The 16,493-nt window shown below is 36.9% G+C and overlaps 1 protein-coding gene across 1 annotated transcript in view; it reads right to left on the bottom strand.

The window, feature by feature from the left end:
- Positions 1-352: 352 nt before the first annotated feature.
- Positions 353-16,493, bottom strand: part of LOC137617878 (AH receptor-interacting protein-like) — a 151,705-nt gene continuing 135,564 nt past the window's right edge. Inside the window, exon 3 of the mRNA XM_068347827.1 lies at positions 353-1,243. Coding sequence (XP_068203928.1) covers positions 1,205-1,243 — 39 coding nt within the window. The 3' untranslated portion in view covers positions 353-1,204. The remainder of the gene's footprint in view (positions 1,244-16,493) is intronic.

The raw sequence follows: 16,493 nt of genomic DNA, 5'->3' as shown, positions 1-16,493 counted from the left end.
ATAAACATAAAAATATGTTTACATATACAGTAATGCAAATATTATTATAGGATGGGATTTCAAACTCTCAAATTTATGTGATGCTTTTTATTTACAATATTTCTTATAATGTGATTACTTTTCTTTGTGTCTGATAATAATCTTTAATCATTAGATATTCTACCATTAAAGAAAAAATTTCTTTCAAAGTTACGATGAAGGATCTTTTACAAAGACCAAAAGTAAATCTATTATAAATTATTTATTGAAAAGAAGTAAACATATGTTCAGAAATAATTGTAACTATAAGAATTACTTCTCACAATAGATAATAATGTGGTTTCCTATAAAAGCAGAATAACTAAATCAAGAAAAAACTCCACCCAACATGCCTTTAATGCACAAAATTGAACAGGGAGAATGCCACTGATTTACATGAAAATTAGATGGCTTCCATCAATAATACTCTGTTTGCCATTCCATTCGTATTTTCCAAACATGTCATGTAATAACACTTTACAGATTTCCCAAAAATCATTTTGAAAATTGCAAAAATACGAAAAAAAAAACATTTCTTTTGAAAACGGAAAATTTTTTTTTTTTAAAGATGGAAGTTAAAGAGGAGCTACTTCCCAGCTTTCATGGACAAATAATATAAATCTTAGAAGTAATGTCCAGCAATCTTAGGGTCATGTTTCATTTACAAATACATTTTTTTCAGAAGAGAGAGTAACGAGACACCCAGGGTCAACCCAATCATTCCTCCGATTTCACTCACAAACTGAGATAGAGAATAACCATCATTATCCACAAATTCTTCATATCTTCTTGCATCGATATACATCCGGGAAACGTAAACTTCATCCTTTCCTTCTAGAATGGGGGATTCAATGCTAAATGCTAGTCCAGGACCCATTCTTACTTCACCTGCAAGATCAATACTATAGTGATACTGAACTCTACTTTGACATAGTTTCTTGCATAGGTTAGCTTCAGTTTTTTCCCAAAAAGTCTCCAATAGTGAACTATTTGAGGGACTTATAAACCAAAGTAAGTTTAGAAACTCCACAAACTGCTGAAAACTACAATAGTCAATATCAGCTTTCTTTTCCACCTAAGGTAAGCAACACCCCATCTTCTTAGTCAGAAACATTTCTAGGCAGTGAACCAAACACTTTCCAGGCTCGTCATTTGAGCCATGGATTCCCTGCCACTTTGAGACTTTTCAACTCGGCCTTTGTATGAGACGGAACATGATATACCTCTGAAAGTAATGGTAAGAAATCATCCTGTGAATGGACAAACATATTCATTGCAATGTTTTTATAATAGAGTAGTCTTCCTTTCTAATGAACCGATAATGAGTGATAGACATACCTATATTTATTTTACGCTGACCCTTGAACTTGACAGAATGGCATGAATTAAAAATTGAATTATTGTGAAGACTAGTGTGATATTCAGTATTATATTCGAAGCCAACTGGACTTAATACACCACTATTCCATGCAATTTTAAACCATAAATCTCTAGGGTCTGGGTTGTTAGAGTAAAATTTGTTAGATAAATTTCTTAATACATGTGTAAATTCTTCATATTTCTGAACATGATCTAGATGTATTAAACTTCGAAGCTCTTCCTCTAAATGGAGTTCTAACAACAATTTGCTTATATTAAAAGGAGGCAAAATGCAATTGGTCAGAGTTGGTAAATCTTTAATGGCCATGGAGGTATCAGAATATGTTGTATAGATGGGATGACTAAAAAGATATTTTTGTAAATGATATGCACAAAATAATAGACAAAATACTATGATGAATACATTAAAAAAGAAAATTATAACTCTTCTACATTTATAATGGCAAGTTTTAGAATCAGATATCCCCTTCAAGACATTCAAGAGACCTAGCATTGAAAATCCATAATAGAGTCCTAATATTCCTCCTAGGCTACAAATAATATCTATTCCAGAAAAATCTGTTACTCTACTCTCAATTGAATTAAGATTACTTATAAATGAAAAATTTGAAATTTTGCATTGGTTACTACATGCTGATAGTTTCGATTCTGAAAAGGATGAGGGTATAACACCTTCAACTACATATTTCAGCTTTGGCAGTGAAAGGCCTTGGTTGTAGCAACTAAGCAGGTCATCTAAGTGGAACGAACTTGCTGGTAAAGAAGGAACATCAATCACAAGGCACCAAACTAAACAAACCTCCTCAACAGGTAATGAAATCAGTTGACATCCAAAGGGTCTACTGGCTAGAAAAGACAACAAAACTTCCCTTAAGCTCAAAGAGTGATTAGATAAGCTGTACAGGTTCTCACTAACAGATACAATAAACAACTTGGAACTGCTTCTGTATCTGTTAAAAATTACCCCAAAATTGACACAGAATGGCATAGAAGCTGCCATTAAACCTGAAAGCATAAGCAATGTTTTTAGTTTATAGACATCTACATAAGTTCTTAAGGGATCTACTTTTGAAATATAAAGCCAAATATCAAAAATTGAAATTCCTAAAAATAGCCCAAGGCTTCCCCCAATATCTTCCAGTAATTTAGGTAACAGGTACAATACTTTCTCCTGGAAATCTAGTGCCGTAAGAGATGTTAGTTCCAAGCTGAAGTTATTGACAATAAATGAGTGTTCATTGCTATCCTCTATTTTCCATCGATATTCGTCCTTTCCTAGTTGACAACAATTTTCAGAAAATCTTAATGCATCCTGACTTTGTGATAGGTAATCTACTATTAAATCAAGGTGTTGTGATATGGTAGCACATAGGGAATTTAATGGTTTCCACAAAGTATCCTTATATATTAGGGTACACTTGGCATGGACTCCTCCTTGTTTAAGTGCAATTCTGTGCAAACAAGTCGCTGAGTTTTTATTTCCTTGATCTCTTTTATTACTGTTGATCATGTAAGAGGTCAATTTGTTACTTTTGGCCATAATTTTCCTTTCGACTTCAAAGTTATAGATATCAAATGATCGATAAGTCGATGGCATGTACACTAATACATTGTGATAAAATAATTTTAAAAATTCACCCCATATGGAAGAAAATGGTTTTTGATCATTCATAGTAGAATTCTCCATTTCAATCTGCCTTCCATGGGACTGAAATAATTGTAAACTAGGTGGGAAATCATGCAATCTAACACTCATTTGAAGGCTATGATGACTTGAGTCAGGAGGAACAGTGAGGGTCCAACAAGGTCCTATGGGTGTGAAAGAGCGATGCCATAGCTGAGATGAAGCATTTCCTCCAGAATAAGATTCCACGATGAAATCACCAACTCTTACTTCTTTTACTAAATCACCAAATCTCCGTGCTGCTTTTTCCACTAATTCCCCTCCTGATAGGAATCTGTCCAGTCCATTTAAAGATTATACATTGCTTTTCAGATCGCTTGCTGTGTCCACAGATATGTTCAGTCCGACAGTAATTAGACGGGAGGGATCAAACATGGGAAAAGGACAGAATATCAGAGGAGGAAATCGTGCTGCTAGATCAGGGATCTCATTCACATAAAGAGCTGTGTGTCCCAAGAGGTAGACGCTGATGTTGGAATAGACGTTGTAAGTAAAAATGAACTAAACAGTTGCGATTATAATTGCTTTCATGATTGTTCGTCCAATTTTGTGGCAACATCTAATCCACAGCCTGGTGATATTCCTTAAACTTGCTCTTTCTACCATCTTTGCCGGCCTCTTCGACAAGACTGTCAGTCAACAACATTCTTAATCATGTTGATGGTAAGTGAATTGCTACGTTTATCAAAAGAAAAGCAATCATCTAGATGTACAATGCAACATTTGCACTTCATTCAATTTCAGTATATTAATTTCTTTAGATCACCATTGTTACCCACATTAATTTTATTTGAATTGTGTTGGTTTCTTTGTTGACATTATGAAATTATCATCCTGAAGAGCTGCTGATGTCATAAGAGAATGGAAGCTAATAAACAAAGACTTTTTGTGTCTTGACACACTGTAGTTACTGTAACCAGTAAGGACTTCACCTGTTAAAACGAATTACAAGAAAATATTTCAATACTGATCTCTTTTATTAAGAATGGGATTTAAATGCAATTTACACAAACCAAAGTAAAAAAAAAAATCACAAAAAAGAAAAAACTATAGAAGCATGTATGCAAGGCTAAGACTATGTTATTACTAATATTACCTTTGCCTTGAAATACACATTTACTCCCTTCACAGCATTCATTAAAAATTCACGCAATTGCGATGCACTTATCTAATCAATCTAGCACACACCAATGAATATATATTGCTTCTTTATACCTGTCACTAGAATGTTTCCTACCAGGTATTCAATGTTTCTTATAACATTTGCTCAATTCGCCTGTTTCTTATATTCAGATTTCAACCCATTAAGTTTTCTATTCAAAAGTATAAATCTAATTTTGTCATGCTTAGTCCATCAATTCATAATTTCATATAAACAATAAAATAGTAATTTATGAGCTTGATATGATCAAATGAATAAAAAAAAAATCAATAAAACTAAAAAAAAAGATAGGATTAAAATGAACAAAATACAATATTTATATGTGATAAAAAGAATCCAAATAACACCGGTGACTGATAAGCCGACCTAGAGCGACTAAATGCTCGGATCAGATGAGGAGTAAAAGGAAAATCAGGATCTTCAGTTTTCATGTAAATAAGGAACAAACAATGGCCGCCATGAAAGGCCAGACGGGAATAATAAAACAGACTATACTGGATATAAAACAAAAGCCCGGTACAATAAAAAACTGTCAAAACAAACTATGGTACTTAACATTGGAATGTGTGAAGATGGAGCTTCGGACATGACAAAATAAATCCATGATTGATAAAAAAAGACCGAGAGCACAACAAAACAATTCAACACTTTGGATTCCAAAAAGAAGGATGTTGTTCAGATGGCGTTCGCGTCGTGGCGTGGGTGGTGTGGCGATAGGGGTTTGGCTAGGGCCTTTGTATCGGCCCATCCCTTTGACGAAGGAATTAACTAAATGGAAGACAACCTGTGAATAGTAGATTTCACGCGCCTTTGCTTTATACACGACACCCAAAAGGTGCTCGTGCGAGGGTTGTAACCTCAGCATTCCATGCTTTTATCTTTCTCTGGTATAATTGGAAGGTTTTATCAGAAAAGATATACAAGAAGGACTTTTCACCGGGCGCCACAGGTCTCTCCCCAGAAATAGATTTTTCCTTCGTCAAAATCCCTTTACACAGCAAGTCTTCAGCATAGAAATCTTGGTCTGGGAAACTTGTATTGCTATGCAATGACAAGATCAACCTGCTCCCTTAGGACTAGAGCAGATTCCATGCCTGCTGCTTGTGGTGGCCGATGTGGTTAACGTCCCAGACAGATGAGCACCAGACTGGGGTTTGAGTCCCGCTCAAACTCGTTAAGTTTCTTTGCCCGCTGCAACCTCACCAACTTTGTGAGCTAAGCATAGGGGTTTAGGGGAGCTTATAGGTCTATCTACCGAGTCATCAGCAGCCATTGCCTAGCAGTCCTTGGTCCTAGCTTGGGTGGAGAGGGTGTTTGGGCACTGATCATATGTATATATGGTCAGTCTCTAGGGCAAGGTCCTGCTTGATAGGGCAAGGTCACCGTCCCTTGCATCTGCCATTCATAATCGGCTTTTCCTACACTTTCTATGCTAAATTCTCTGGGTAATTTTGGATTGAATTGCACATTATCAACTAAATTCAATTGTTGATTTATTAATTGTCTCTCTGCCTATAATTTAACTTATTGTATTAGTTTATATCCATTAATAAATACTTTAACCTGCAGTCTGGTCTTCCAAAGTGCATATCTGATCATGTAAATCACAATTAAACAAAAATAATTTCTTCTTCAACTACTCTGTACTAACATATCATCATCATCATCATTATTATTATTATTATTATCATTATTATTATTATTATTATTGTCACCCAAGCTACAGCCCTAATTGGAAAAGCAGGGTGCTATATGCACAATGGCCCCAACATGGAAAATAGCCCATTGATGAAAGAAAATAAGGAAACAGAAAAGTGTCCCCTAATGTACCCTCAAGCAAGAGAACTCTACCCTAAGACAGTGGAAGACCATGGTACAGAACAATGCTATGATTTTGGAGCGTTCTCCTCCTGAAAAACTTGCTTACCATAGGTAAAGACTCTCTTCTACCATTACCAAGTGGAAAATAGCCACTGAACAATTACAATGCAGCAGTAAAGAAGGTTTTTTTTAGTAATATTAATGTTGCCAGGTCTATGGGGAAAGAGGAGAATGTTTAAAGTGTAAGCCAGACTTTTCGGTATAATGTAGGCAAAGGAAAAATGAGCTGTAACCAGAGAGGGACTCAATGTAGTAATATCAGACCAGTCAAAGGTACCCAGTAACTCTCAAGATCTAAATAACTCTATTCACGCCAAGTTTTATTTCCCTAGCATGCGTAAACCATTCTTCTTTAAATAGTTCTAGTCCATAAAGCTTCTTACAGCACACATGTACACGTCATTCTATCAAATAAACTTCCAACTTAAATTGTGATTCAACTAAGGAATCTCAATTTAAAGGCGACATTGCCACCAACTTAACCACAAAAGTCATAAAGAATTACAAGACATCCCTTCAAGACATTAGCTAGACCTAACGTAGAAAATCCATAATAGAGTCCTAATATTCCTCCTAGGCTACAAATATTATCTATCCCAGAAAAATCTGTTACTTGACTGAATTAAATTCAGATTACTTATAACGGAAATATTTGAAATTTTGCATTGTTTACTGCATGTTGATAATTTGGATTCAGAAATGGACGAGGATATAAAAGTGTTGCCAAAATGCCCCCACACCACTCCCCATTCCTTCCCACCCACGACGAAGCCGAGAGAAAAGGCTATTGTAATTTCACCTGGAATATCTTTCTTGATTTTCCTTGAAGTTTTGATGGAGTAAATTAATTTTAAGGAACTCTTTTGCATTTTATGATGCCTTGGTTTGTATCCACAATCTTGGATTGAAAACATGCTGTGCAAAGGCACATTCTTTACCCGAGACCTAAAGGAACTTATTTTCATTTTTACCTTTTACCTGGTCTGAGCATTCAATTATTTATTCAGGAATCGATTTGATTTAGAAACTTTCAAGTCAGATTTCTCAATAATGTGTTTTTTTTTTATTTTATTCCTGTATTTTTTCTTGACTTCATTTTATTCATTTGATCATATCATATTCAAAACGTTTATATTATTTATATGAAATATTAAACAGATTGATCAGGGATTACAGAATCCAATTTATAAAACTTTGATAAAATATAGTTGATGGGTTGAAATTCCAAATACAAGAAACCGATGAATCAATAAAATATGTTATACAAAACGATAAGTTCACCCCATCCCCCCCCCCACAAAAAGAAATAAAAACTGATGACAGGTGATAGAAAGGGGTTAATCCTAACGGTTTCTGCAAGTTGATTGGATAAATGTATTCACAGTTGTTTACGGCTTAGATGAATCATAAAAGTAATGGCATATTTTAAGGCAAAGCTAACCTTATCACTTTAATAGGGAAGTGAAACAGTCCGTCTTGGCTTTGTATGCATGTCTCTATAGATCTTCTTTTGTGGATTTTAATCATTTTCTTTCATTGGAACTTTAGATTACATTTCGTTTCAGCATGTTATGTAAAGTACGAGTTTGTTAATATGTAGGAGGCTATTGATTATTGGCTTCCATTATCTCTCTCATCAGCAGACCTTCAGGATGGTATATCCATAATTTCAACAAAGAAATGGACGCCATTCGGAATAACTCAGCAAGATGGGTAACAATAGTGATCTAAATAACTGAATATACGGGTATAGTATATTGTATATCTAGATCATTAGTTTTCTTTTGAGATACTTGACAATACACTGACCAACATGGTTAAGAAAAATGTTGACTATCAGTTGTGGACGATTTATTTTTGTTTTATTTTAATTTTTGTTTTTTGCCAAATCCTGTGAGAGAGAGAGAGAGAGAGAGAGAGAGAGAGAGAGAGAGAGAGAGAGAGAGAGAGAGAGAGAGAGAGAGAGAGAGAGAGAGAGAGAGATTGTGTTAGCGAGCGAAAGTACTTAGTGTATTGATCGTTTGTGGTGAGAAAGACTGTTGGTACAAATGAGATTGTTTGTTTATGTTTTAGTTAGGTTACGACAGTGGTGAATGTCTTGGGTGAATGCTTATTTTGATTGGACTGCTGCTCGATTCAGTTGTGTTTGAATGCTGGATTTTACCTTATTTAATCATTTTTCGACCAGCGTGGAAGTTATTATATATTTTAACAGCCGTGATTCCTCCTTTGGAGAGTTACTTTTTGAAAGTTGATTTATTGTTGCTGACCAGGCCTGTAATAAAGGATTTTGTTTGGACTGCTCTTTTGGACCACGATTGTTGATGACCTGGCCTGTAATTGATTGTGTTAGACTGCTCATTTGGATTGCCCAAGCGTTGATGACCTGGCCTGTTTTAACAAGATTACGTATGATGATGATGATTATGATGGCAACACTCACGACCCAAATCAATTAATGCAGTTGTGTTGATATTTGTCAGTGTTGCGGTTGCTACAAAGTTGTAGTTTGGGGGCAATTAAAGACTGTTGGCCCTTATGTGGACGAAGGTGTCCACTCAAAAATATATATATTAATTGCGTTTGTATTTGGAGTTGAAGGGAATTTTTAGCTTTAAGTTTTGTTTTTCATGGGGTTATTTGAATGTGTTTTCTATAGATAGTAAGTTAAGATTGTAGTGCTAAGTGTGATTTTTTTTGGTTATGGAATATGGTTGGTGATTTTTTAGTATTAAGTGATTGTTTTGGTATCAATAAATATAGTTTTAAGGTTATGGTTTGTGTTTATGTCCTTTTTGTCTAAGAGTCTGGTTAATGATAAAGTAAGGGGAAAGTTTGTGCAGAGGAGACATTTGTCTGTTTAGTGTGATTCAAGGGTGTGGGGGTTGTTATTGCAACATCCCGCCACACAGTTTCCTTGAAGAGATCAGCGAGGATGGTAGAGAAAGCAAGTTTAAGGAATATCACCAATCTGTGGATTCGATTTCGCCGCAAAATTGGCCCAACAATCATGAAAGCGATTACCATCACCATTGTTTGGTTCATTTTTAGCTACAACGTCTATTCCAACGTCAGCGTCTACCTCTTGGGACACACAGCTCTTTATGTGAATGAAATCCCTGATCTAGCAGCACGATTTCCTCCACTGATATTTTGTCCTTTTCCCATGTTTGATCCCTCCCACCTAATCAATGTCGGATTGAACATATCTGTGGACACAGCAAGCGATCTGCAAAACAATGTAGAATATTTGACTGGACTGGACAGATTCCTATCAGGAGAGGAATTAGTGGAAAAAGCAGCCTGGAGATTTGGTGACTTGGTGAAAGAAGTAAGAGTTGGTGATTTCATCGTGGAATCTTATTCTGGAGGAAATGCTTCATCTCAGCTATGGCATCGCTCTTTCACACCCATAGGACCTTGTTGGACTCTCACTGTTCCTCCTGACTCAAGTCATCATAGCCTTCAAATGAGTGTTAGATTGCATGATTTCCCACCTAGTTTGCAATCATTTCAGTATCATGGAAAGCAGATAGGAAGGGACTGTCCTGCTGACAATGATCAAATAGAATTTTCTTCCATATGGGGTGAATTTTTAGAATCATTTTATTACAAAGTATTAGTGTACATGCCATTGACATATAGATCATTCGATATCTCTAACGTGGAAGTCGAAATGAGAATTATTGCTACAAATTACAAATTGACCCCTTACATGATTAACAGGAATAAGAGAGAACAAAGTAATAGAAGCTCAGTTACTTGTTTGCACAGAAACATACTTAAACGAGGAGGAGACCTCGCAGGGTGCACCCCAATATATAAAGATGCTTTGTGGAAACCATTGCATTCCTTATGTGCCACCATATCACGGCACTTTGAGTCAATAACAGAGTACCTTTCACAGGACCAGAAGGCATTGAAATTTTCTGAAAATCATTGTCAACCAGGGACTAATGAATTTCGATGGAAAATAGAGGATATGAATAAATATGCATCTAGTATCAATAACTTCAGCTTTGAACTAACATCTCCAACTGCACTAGATTTCCAGGAGAAAGTATTGTACCCGTTATCTAAATTACTGGAAGATATTGGGGGAAGCATTGGGATTTTTGGGGTAATTTCAATTTTTGACAGTTGGCTTTATATGTCAAAAATAAATCCATTAACATCTTTAGGACTTTATGTTGTCAGCACGAAAGTAGAAGTTTATAAACTTAAAACCTTGTTTGAGTTTTCTGGTTTAATGGTGTCCTCCCTGCTATTCTCTGTCCATTTTGGGATAATTATAAACAGATAAAGAAGCAGTTCTAAGTTGTTTATTGTATCTGTTAGTGATAACCCGTACAGCTTATCTAATCACTCTATGAGCTTAAGGGAAGTTTTGTTGTCTTTTCTAGCCAGTAGACCCTTTGGATGTCAACTGATTTCATTACCTATTGAGGAGGTTTGTTTAGTTTGTTGTCTTATGATGAACATTCCTTCTGTACCAGCTAGTTTGTTCCACTTAGAAGACCTGCCTAGTTGTTCCAGCCAAGGCCTTTCACTGCCAAAGCTGAAATATGTAGTTGAAGGCGTTATACCCTCGTCCTTTTCAGAATCCAAATTATCTGCATGCAGTAAAAAATGTAAAATTTCAAATATTTCCTTTACAAGTAATCTTAATTTAGTTCAGAGTCAAGTAACAGATTTTTCTGGAATAGATATTATTTGTAGCCTAGGAGGAATATTAGGACTCTATCATGGATTTTCTATGTTAGGTCTATCTAATGTCTTGAAGAAAAGAGGTTATTTTAAAACTCGCCTTTATAACTGTAGAGGAATAATGATCTTAGTTTTAAATGTTCTCATCATATTTGTGTGTGTATTATTTTGTGCCTCTCCTATACAAAAGTATTTTTTGAGTCTTCCCATTTATACAACATATTCTGATACCTACTTGTCCATTACAGATTTGCCAACTCTTAACGACTTGCATTTGGCCTCCTTTTAATATACGCAAATTTTTGTTAGAACTCCATTTAGAGGAAGAACTTCGAAGTTTAACCTTCCTAGACCATGATCAGAAATATGAAGAAATTACACATGTATTAAGAAATTTATCTTACAATTTAAACTCAAACCCTCCAGATCCTAGAGACTTATGGATTAAAATTGCATGGAATGGTGTGTTTTTTAGATCTCTTGGCTTTGAATACGATACTGAATTTCAGATTAGTCTTCAGAACAACTCAATTTTTAATACATGTCATTCTGTCACGTTTAAGAGTCAGAGGAAAACTGCCAACGGTATGTTTACCAATCATTTTTGGATCATTGGAAATAAAAACTATTATAAAAACATTGCAATGAATGTGTTTTTCCATTCTCAAGACGATTTCTTACCATTACTTTCAGAGGTATATCACATTCAGTCCGATACACAAGTCAAGATGAAAAAAGTATCAAAGTGGCAGGGAATCCATGGCTCAAATGACGAGCCTGGAAAGTGTTTGGCTCATTGTCAAGAAACGTTTCTGACTAAGAAGATGGGCTGTTGCTTACCTTGGATGGAAAAGAAAGCTGATACTGTATTAAGTATTGTAGTTTTCACCAATTTCTGGAGTTTCTAAGCATACTGTGGTTCATAAATCCCTTAAATAGTTCAATGTTGGAGAATTTTTTGGATAAAAGTGAAGCTAACCTATGCAAAGAACTATGTCAAAGTAGAGTTCAGTATCACTATGCTTTTGATCTTGCAGGTGAAGTAAGAATGGGTCCTGGACTAGCATTTCGCATTGAATCCCCCACTCTACAGGAAGGTGATAATGCTCATCTTTTTCCTATGCATATAGATGCAAGAAGATTTGAAGAATTCATTGACAATGATGGCTATCCTTTATCTCAGTTTGTGAGTGAAATCGGAGGAATGATCGGATTGACCCTGGGTATCTCATTACTCTCACTTCTGAAAAGGATATATCTGTACATGAAATGAGACCCTAAGGTTACTGGATATCATATCCCAGACTTATCTTATGCTTTCATGCAAGCTGGGAGGTAGTTCCTCTTTAACTTCAATCTGAAAAAAAAGGAGATATCTTTTGTTTTTAACGGAAGGTTTTCGTTTTCCTTTCTTTTACCATTTTGCAAAATTATTTTTGAGGAATTTCTCAACTAACCAGCATAGCTTCTTAACATTTTGGGGGGATAAATATGTAACGGCCAATATGATATTATTGATGGAGGCCATAGAATTTTCTTTTAATAAGCTGCCATTCTCCTCGGTTTAAGTTTGAGCATTAAAGTCACGTTAGTCGGAGTTTTCAAAATATCACCTCTACTAAAAACCTAAGGCTTTCAGTATTTTTGTGGATATTTTAATGAACATTGTATCATAGAGCTACTGTTAATTGTTTTTGAAATTGTCATAACTATTTCTGGAGATATGTTCATTTCTATTCAAAATATGCTGTACAATTTAACACTAGATGTAATTTTCGTCATTGTGAAATGCTCTTCATGCTGACTTTTAAGGAAATAGTTTCCTTTAACTGTAGAATACTTAATTATGAAACACTATTATCAGATACAAAGAAAAATAGCATCACATTGTTAGAGGTATTAGAAATAAAAAGCATATCCATATGAGTTTGAATTTCCCACCTTGTAATCATGTGTATAGGATAGTGAAGACATATTTACAAATGATCGGGTTCCACTATTATATAAATGTAGGACTAAAACTGGGTAACAGTGCCCTCAACCTTCTCCTACTTGTCCAATAAGAAGCTTAAGGTATTAGACCAGCTGTTGTGCAATCACCACATATCAATTTAATTTTTTAGTTTATTTATCTTGTTTGTTTATGTTGGCGATAATGGTACCATTTTCCTACTTAAAGTCTCTGCTGGTATGGACCACTTAGGCTTTACATGGACACTCGAGGCATATTGTTCAATAGTGTTTTGGTTTTGATCATTAAAAGTTGTTTAACTAAATATTTTGTTCTACTAGCAATTAATCACTTGAATAAAATATGTGCGTATACTGCATAACTGAGTATTCCTTCAAACTAATGGTACTTGTGTACTTGTAGCTATTCAAATGCCAATTCATAACTGGGAGGGAGGAGAGATACTACAGCTAGAGTTATGGGGTCTTTTGACTGGCTAGACAGTACTACAATGGATCCTTCTCTCTGGATATGGTTCATTTTCCCTTTGCCTACATACGCACTGAATAGTCTGGTCTATTCTTCACATATTCTCCTCTGTGCTCATACACCTGAGAACACTAAAATTAACAAATAATTCTTCTTCACCCAAGGAGTTACTGCACTGTAATTATTCAGTGGCCACTTTCCTCTTGGTAAGGGTAGAAGAGACTCTTTAGCTATGGTAAGCAGGTATTCTAGGAAGGGGGCACTCCAAAATCAAAACATTGTTCTCTGATCTTGGGTAAAGCCATAACTTCTGTACCTTGGTCTTCCAGTGTCATAGGTTAGAGTTCTCTTGCCTGAGGATACACTCAGGCACATTATTCTATTTGTTTGCTCATTTCCTTTCCTGGCTGGGTTATTTGCCCTGTTGGAGCCCTTGGGCTTATAGCATCCTGCTTTTCCAACAAGAGTTGTAGCTTAGCTGGTAATAATAATAATATGTTATTTTGATAATAAAATAAATTTTTGAATATACTTACCCGGTGATTATAATAGCTGCAACTCTGTTGCTCGACAGAAAAACTCTACGGAAAAATTCGCCAGCGATCGCTACACAGGTAGGGGGTGTACTCAACAGCGCCATCTGTCGTTCAGATACCCAGTACTCATTGTAAATAAAGAACTCAATTTTCTCCTCGGTCCACTGTGTCTCTATTGGGGAGGAAGGGAGGGTCCTTTAATTTATAATCACCGGGTAAGTATATTCAAAAATTCATTTTATTATCAAAATAACATTTTTCAATATTTAACTTAGCCGGTGATTATAATAGCTGATTCACACCCAGGGGGGTGGGTAGAGACCAGCAAAATATGTTTACATCATATGAGCTAAGAATTTTTATTTCCTTTTAGAAGTTATCAAAATAACTAAACAAAATAAATAGGTACCTGGTAAGGAAGTCGACTTGAACAATTACTCTGCCTTTTTAAGTACGTCTTCCTTACGGAGCCTCGCGATCCTCTTAGGATGCTGAGCGACCCCTAGGATCTGAAGTATCAAGGGTTGCAACCCATACAACAGGACCTCATCAAAACCTCTAATCTAGGCGCTTCTCAAGAAATGACTTTGACCACCCGCCAAATCAACTAGGATGCGAAAGGCTTCTTAGCCTTCCGGACAACCCAAAAACAACAATAAAAACATTTCAAGAGAAAGATTAAAAAGGTTATGGAATTAGGGAATTGTAGTGGTTGAGCCCTCACCCACTACTGCACTCGCTGCTACGAATGGTCCCAGAGTGTAGCAGTTCTCGTAAAGAGACTGGACATCCTTAAGATAAAAAGATGCGAACACTGACTTGCTTTTCCAATAGGTTGCGTCCATTATACTTCGCAGAGATCTATTTTGTTTAAAGGCCACGGAAGTTGCGACAGCTCTAACTTCGTGTGTCCTTACCTTCAGCAAAGCTTGGTCTTCCTCATTCAGATGGGAATGAGCTTCTCGTATTAACAGTCTGATAAAATAGGATAAAGCATTCTTTGACATAGGCAAAGATGGTTTCTTAACTGAACACCATCAAGCTTCAGACGGGCCTCGTAAAGGTTTAGTTCGTTTTAAATAGAACTTAGGAGCTCTTACAGGGCATAAGACTCTTTCTAGTTCATTTCCAACCATACGATAGGCTTGGAATATCGAACGATTTTGGCCAAGGTCGAGAAGGCAGCTCGTTTTTGGCTAGAAAACCAAGTTGTAGAGAACATGTAGCCGTTTCAGATGAGAATCCGATGTTCTTGCTGAAGGCATGAATCTCACTGACTCTTTTAGCTGTGGCTAAGCATACCAGGAAAAGAGTCTTTAAGGTGAGATCTTTCAGGGAGGCTGATTGTAGCGGCTCGGACCTGTCTGACATAAGGAATCTTAGTACCACGTCTAAATTCCAACCAGATGTAACCAAACGACGATCCTTTGTGGTCTCAAAAGACTTAAGGAGGTCCTGTAGATCTTTATTGTTGGAAAGATCTAAGCCTCTGTGATGGAAGACTGATGCCAACATGCTTCTGTAACCCTTGATAGTGGGAGCTGAAAGAGATCGTTCTTTCCTCAGATATAAGAGGAAGTCAGCTATTTGAGTTACAGAGGTACTGGTCGAGGATACAGATACTGACTTGCACCAGTTTCGGAAGATTTCCCACTTCGATTGGTAGACTCTAAGGGTGGATGTTCTCCTTGCTCTAGCAATCGCTCTGGCTGCCTCCTTCGAAAAGCCTCTAGCTCTCGAAAGTCTTTCGATAGTCTGAAGGCAGTCAGACGAAGAGCGTGGAGGCCTTGGTGTACCTTCTTTACGTGTGGCTGACGTAAAAGGTCCACCCTTAGGGGAAGTGTTCTGGGAACGTCTACTAGCCATCGAAGTACCTCGGTGAACCATTCTCTCGCGGGCCAGAGGGGAGCAACTAGCGTCAACCTTGTCCCTTCGTGAGAGGCAAACTTCTGCAGTACCTTGTTGACAATCTTGAACGGAGGGAATGCATATAGATCTAGATGTGATCAATCTAGGAGAAAGGCATCTATATGAACTGCTGCTGGGTCCGGGATTGGTGAGCAAAATATTGGGAGCCTCTTGGTCATCGAGGTTACGAAGAGATCTATGGTTGGCTGGCCCCAGGTGGCCCAAAGTCTCTTGCATACATCCTTGTGGAGGGTCCATTCTGTTGGAATTATTTGTCCCTTCCGACTGAGACAATCTGCCATGACATTCAAGTTGCCTTGGATGAACCTCGGTACTAGTGATATGTTTAGACCTTTTGACCAGGTGAGGAGGTCCCTTGCGATCTCGTACAACGTCAGAGAGTAGGTCCCTCCTTGCTTGGAGATGTACGCCAAAGCCGTGGTGTTGTCCGAGTTCACCTCCACCACTTTGCCTTGAAGGAGAGACCTGAAGCTTTTCCAGGCCAGACGTACTGCCAGTAGCTCCTTGCAGTTGAAATGCATTGTCCTTTGACTCGAGTTCCATATTCCCGAGCATTCCCGACCGTCTAATGTCGCACCCCAGCCTACGTCCGATGCGTCCGAGAAGAGAACGTGGTTGGGAGTCTGAACAGCCAGGGGAAGACCCTCTCTTAGGTTGATATTGTCCTTTCACCAAGTCAGACAAGACTTTATCTTTTCGGAAACCGGGATCGAGACCGCTTCTAGCGTCTTGTCCTTTTTCCAGTGAAAAGCTAGA

This window comes from Palaemon carinicauda, chromosome 24 (genome assembly GCF_036898095.1).
Source record: "Palaemon carinicauda isolate YSFRI2023 chromosome 24, ASM3689809v2, whole genome shotgun sequence".
Classification (NCBI taxonomy): Eukaryota; Metazoa; Arthropoda; class Malacostraca; order Decapoda; family Palaemonidae; genus Palaemon; species Palaemon carinicauda.
Note: the sequence above shows the minus strand (reverse complement) of the source record. Positions and strands in the feature narration are given on the sequence as shown.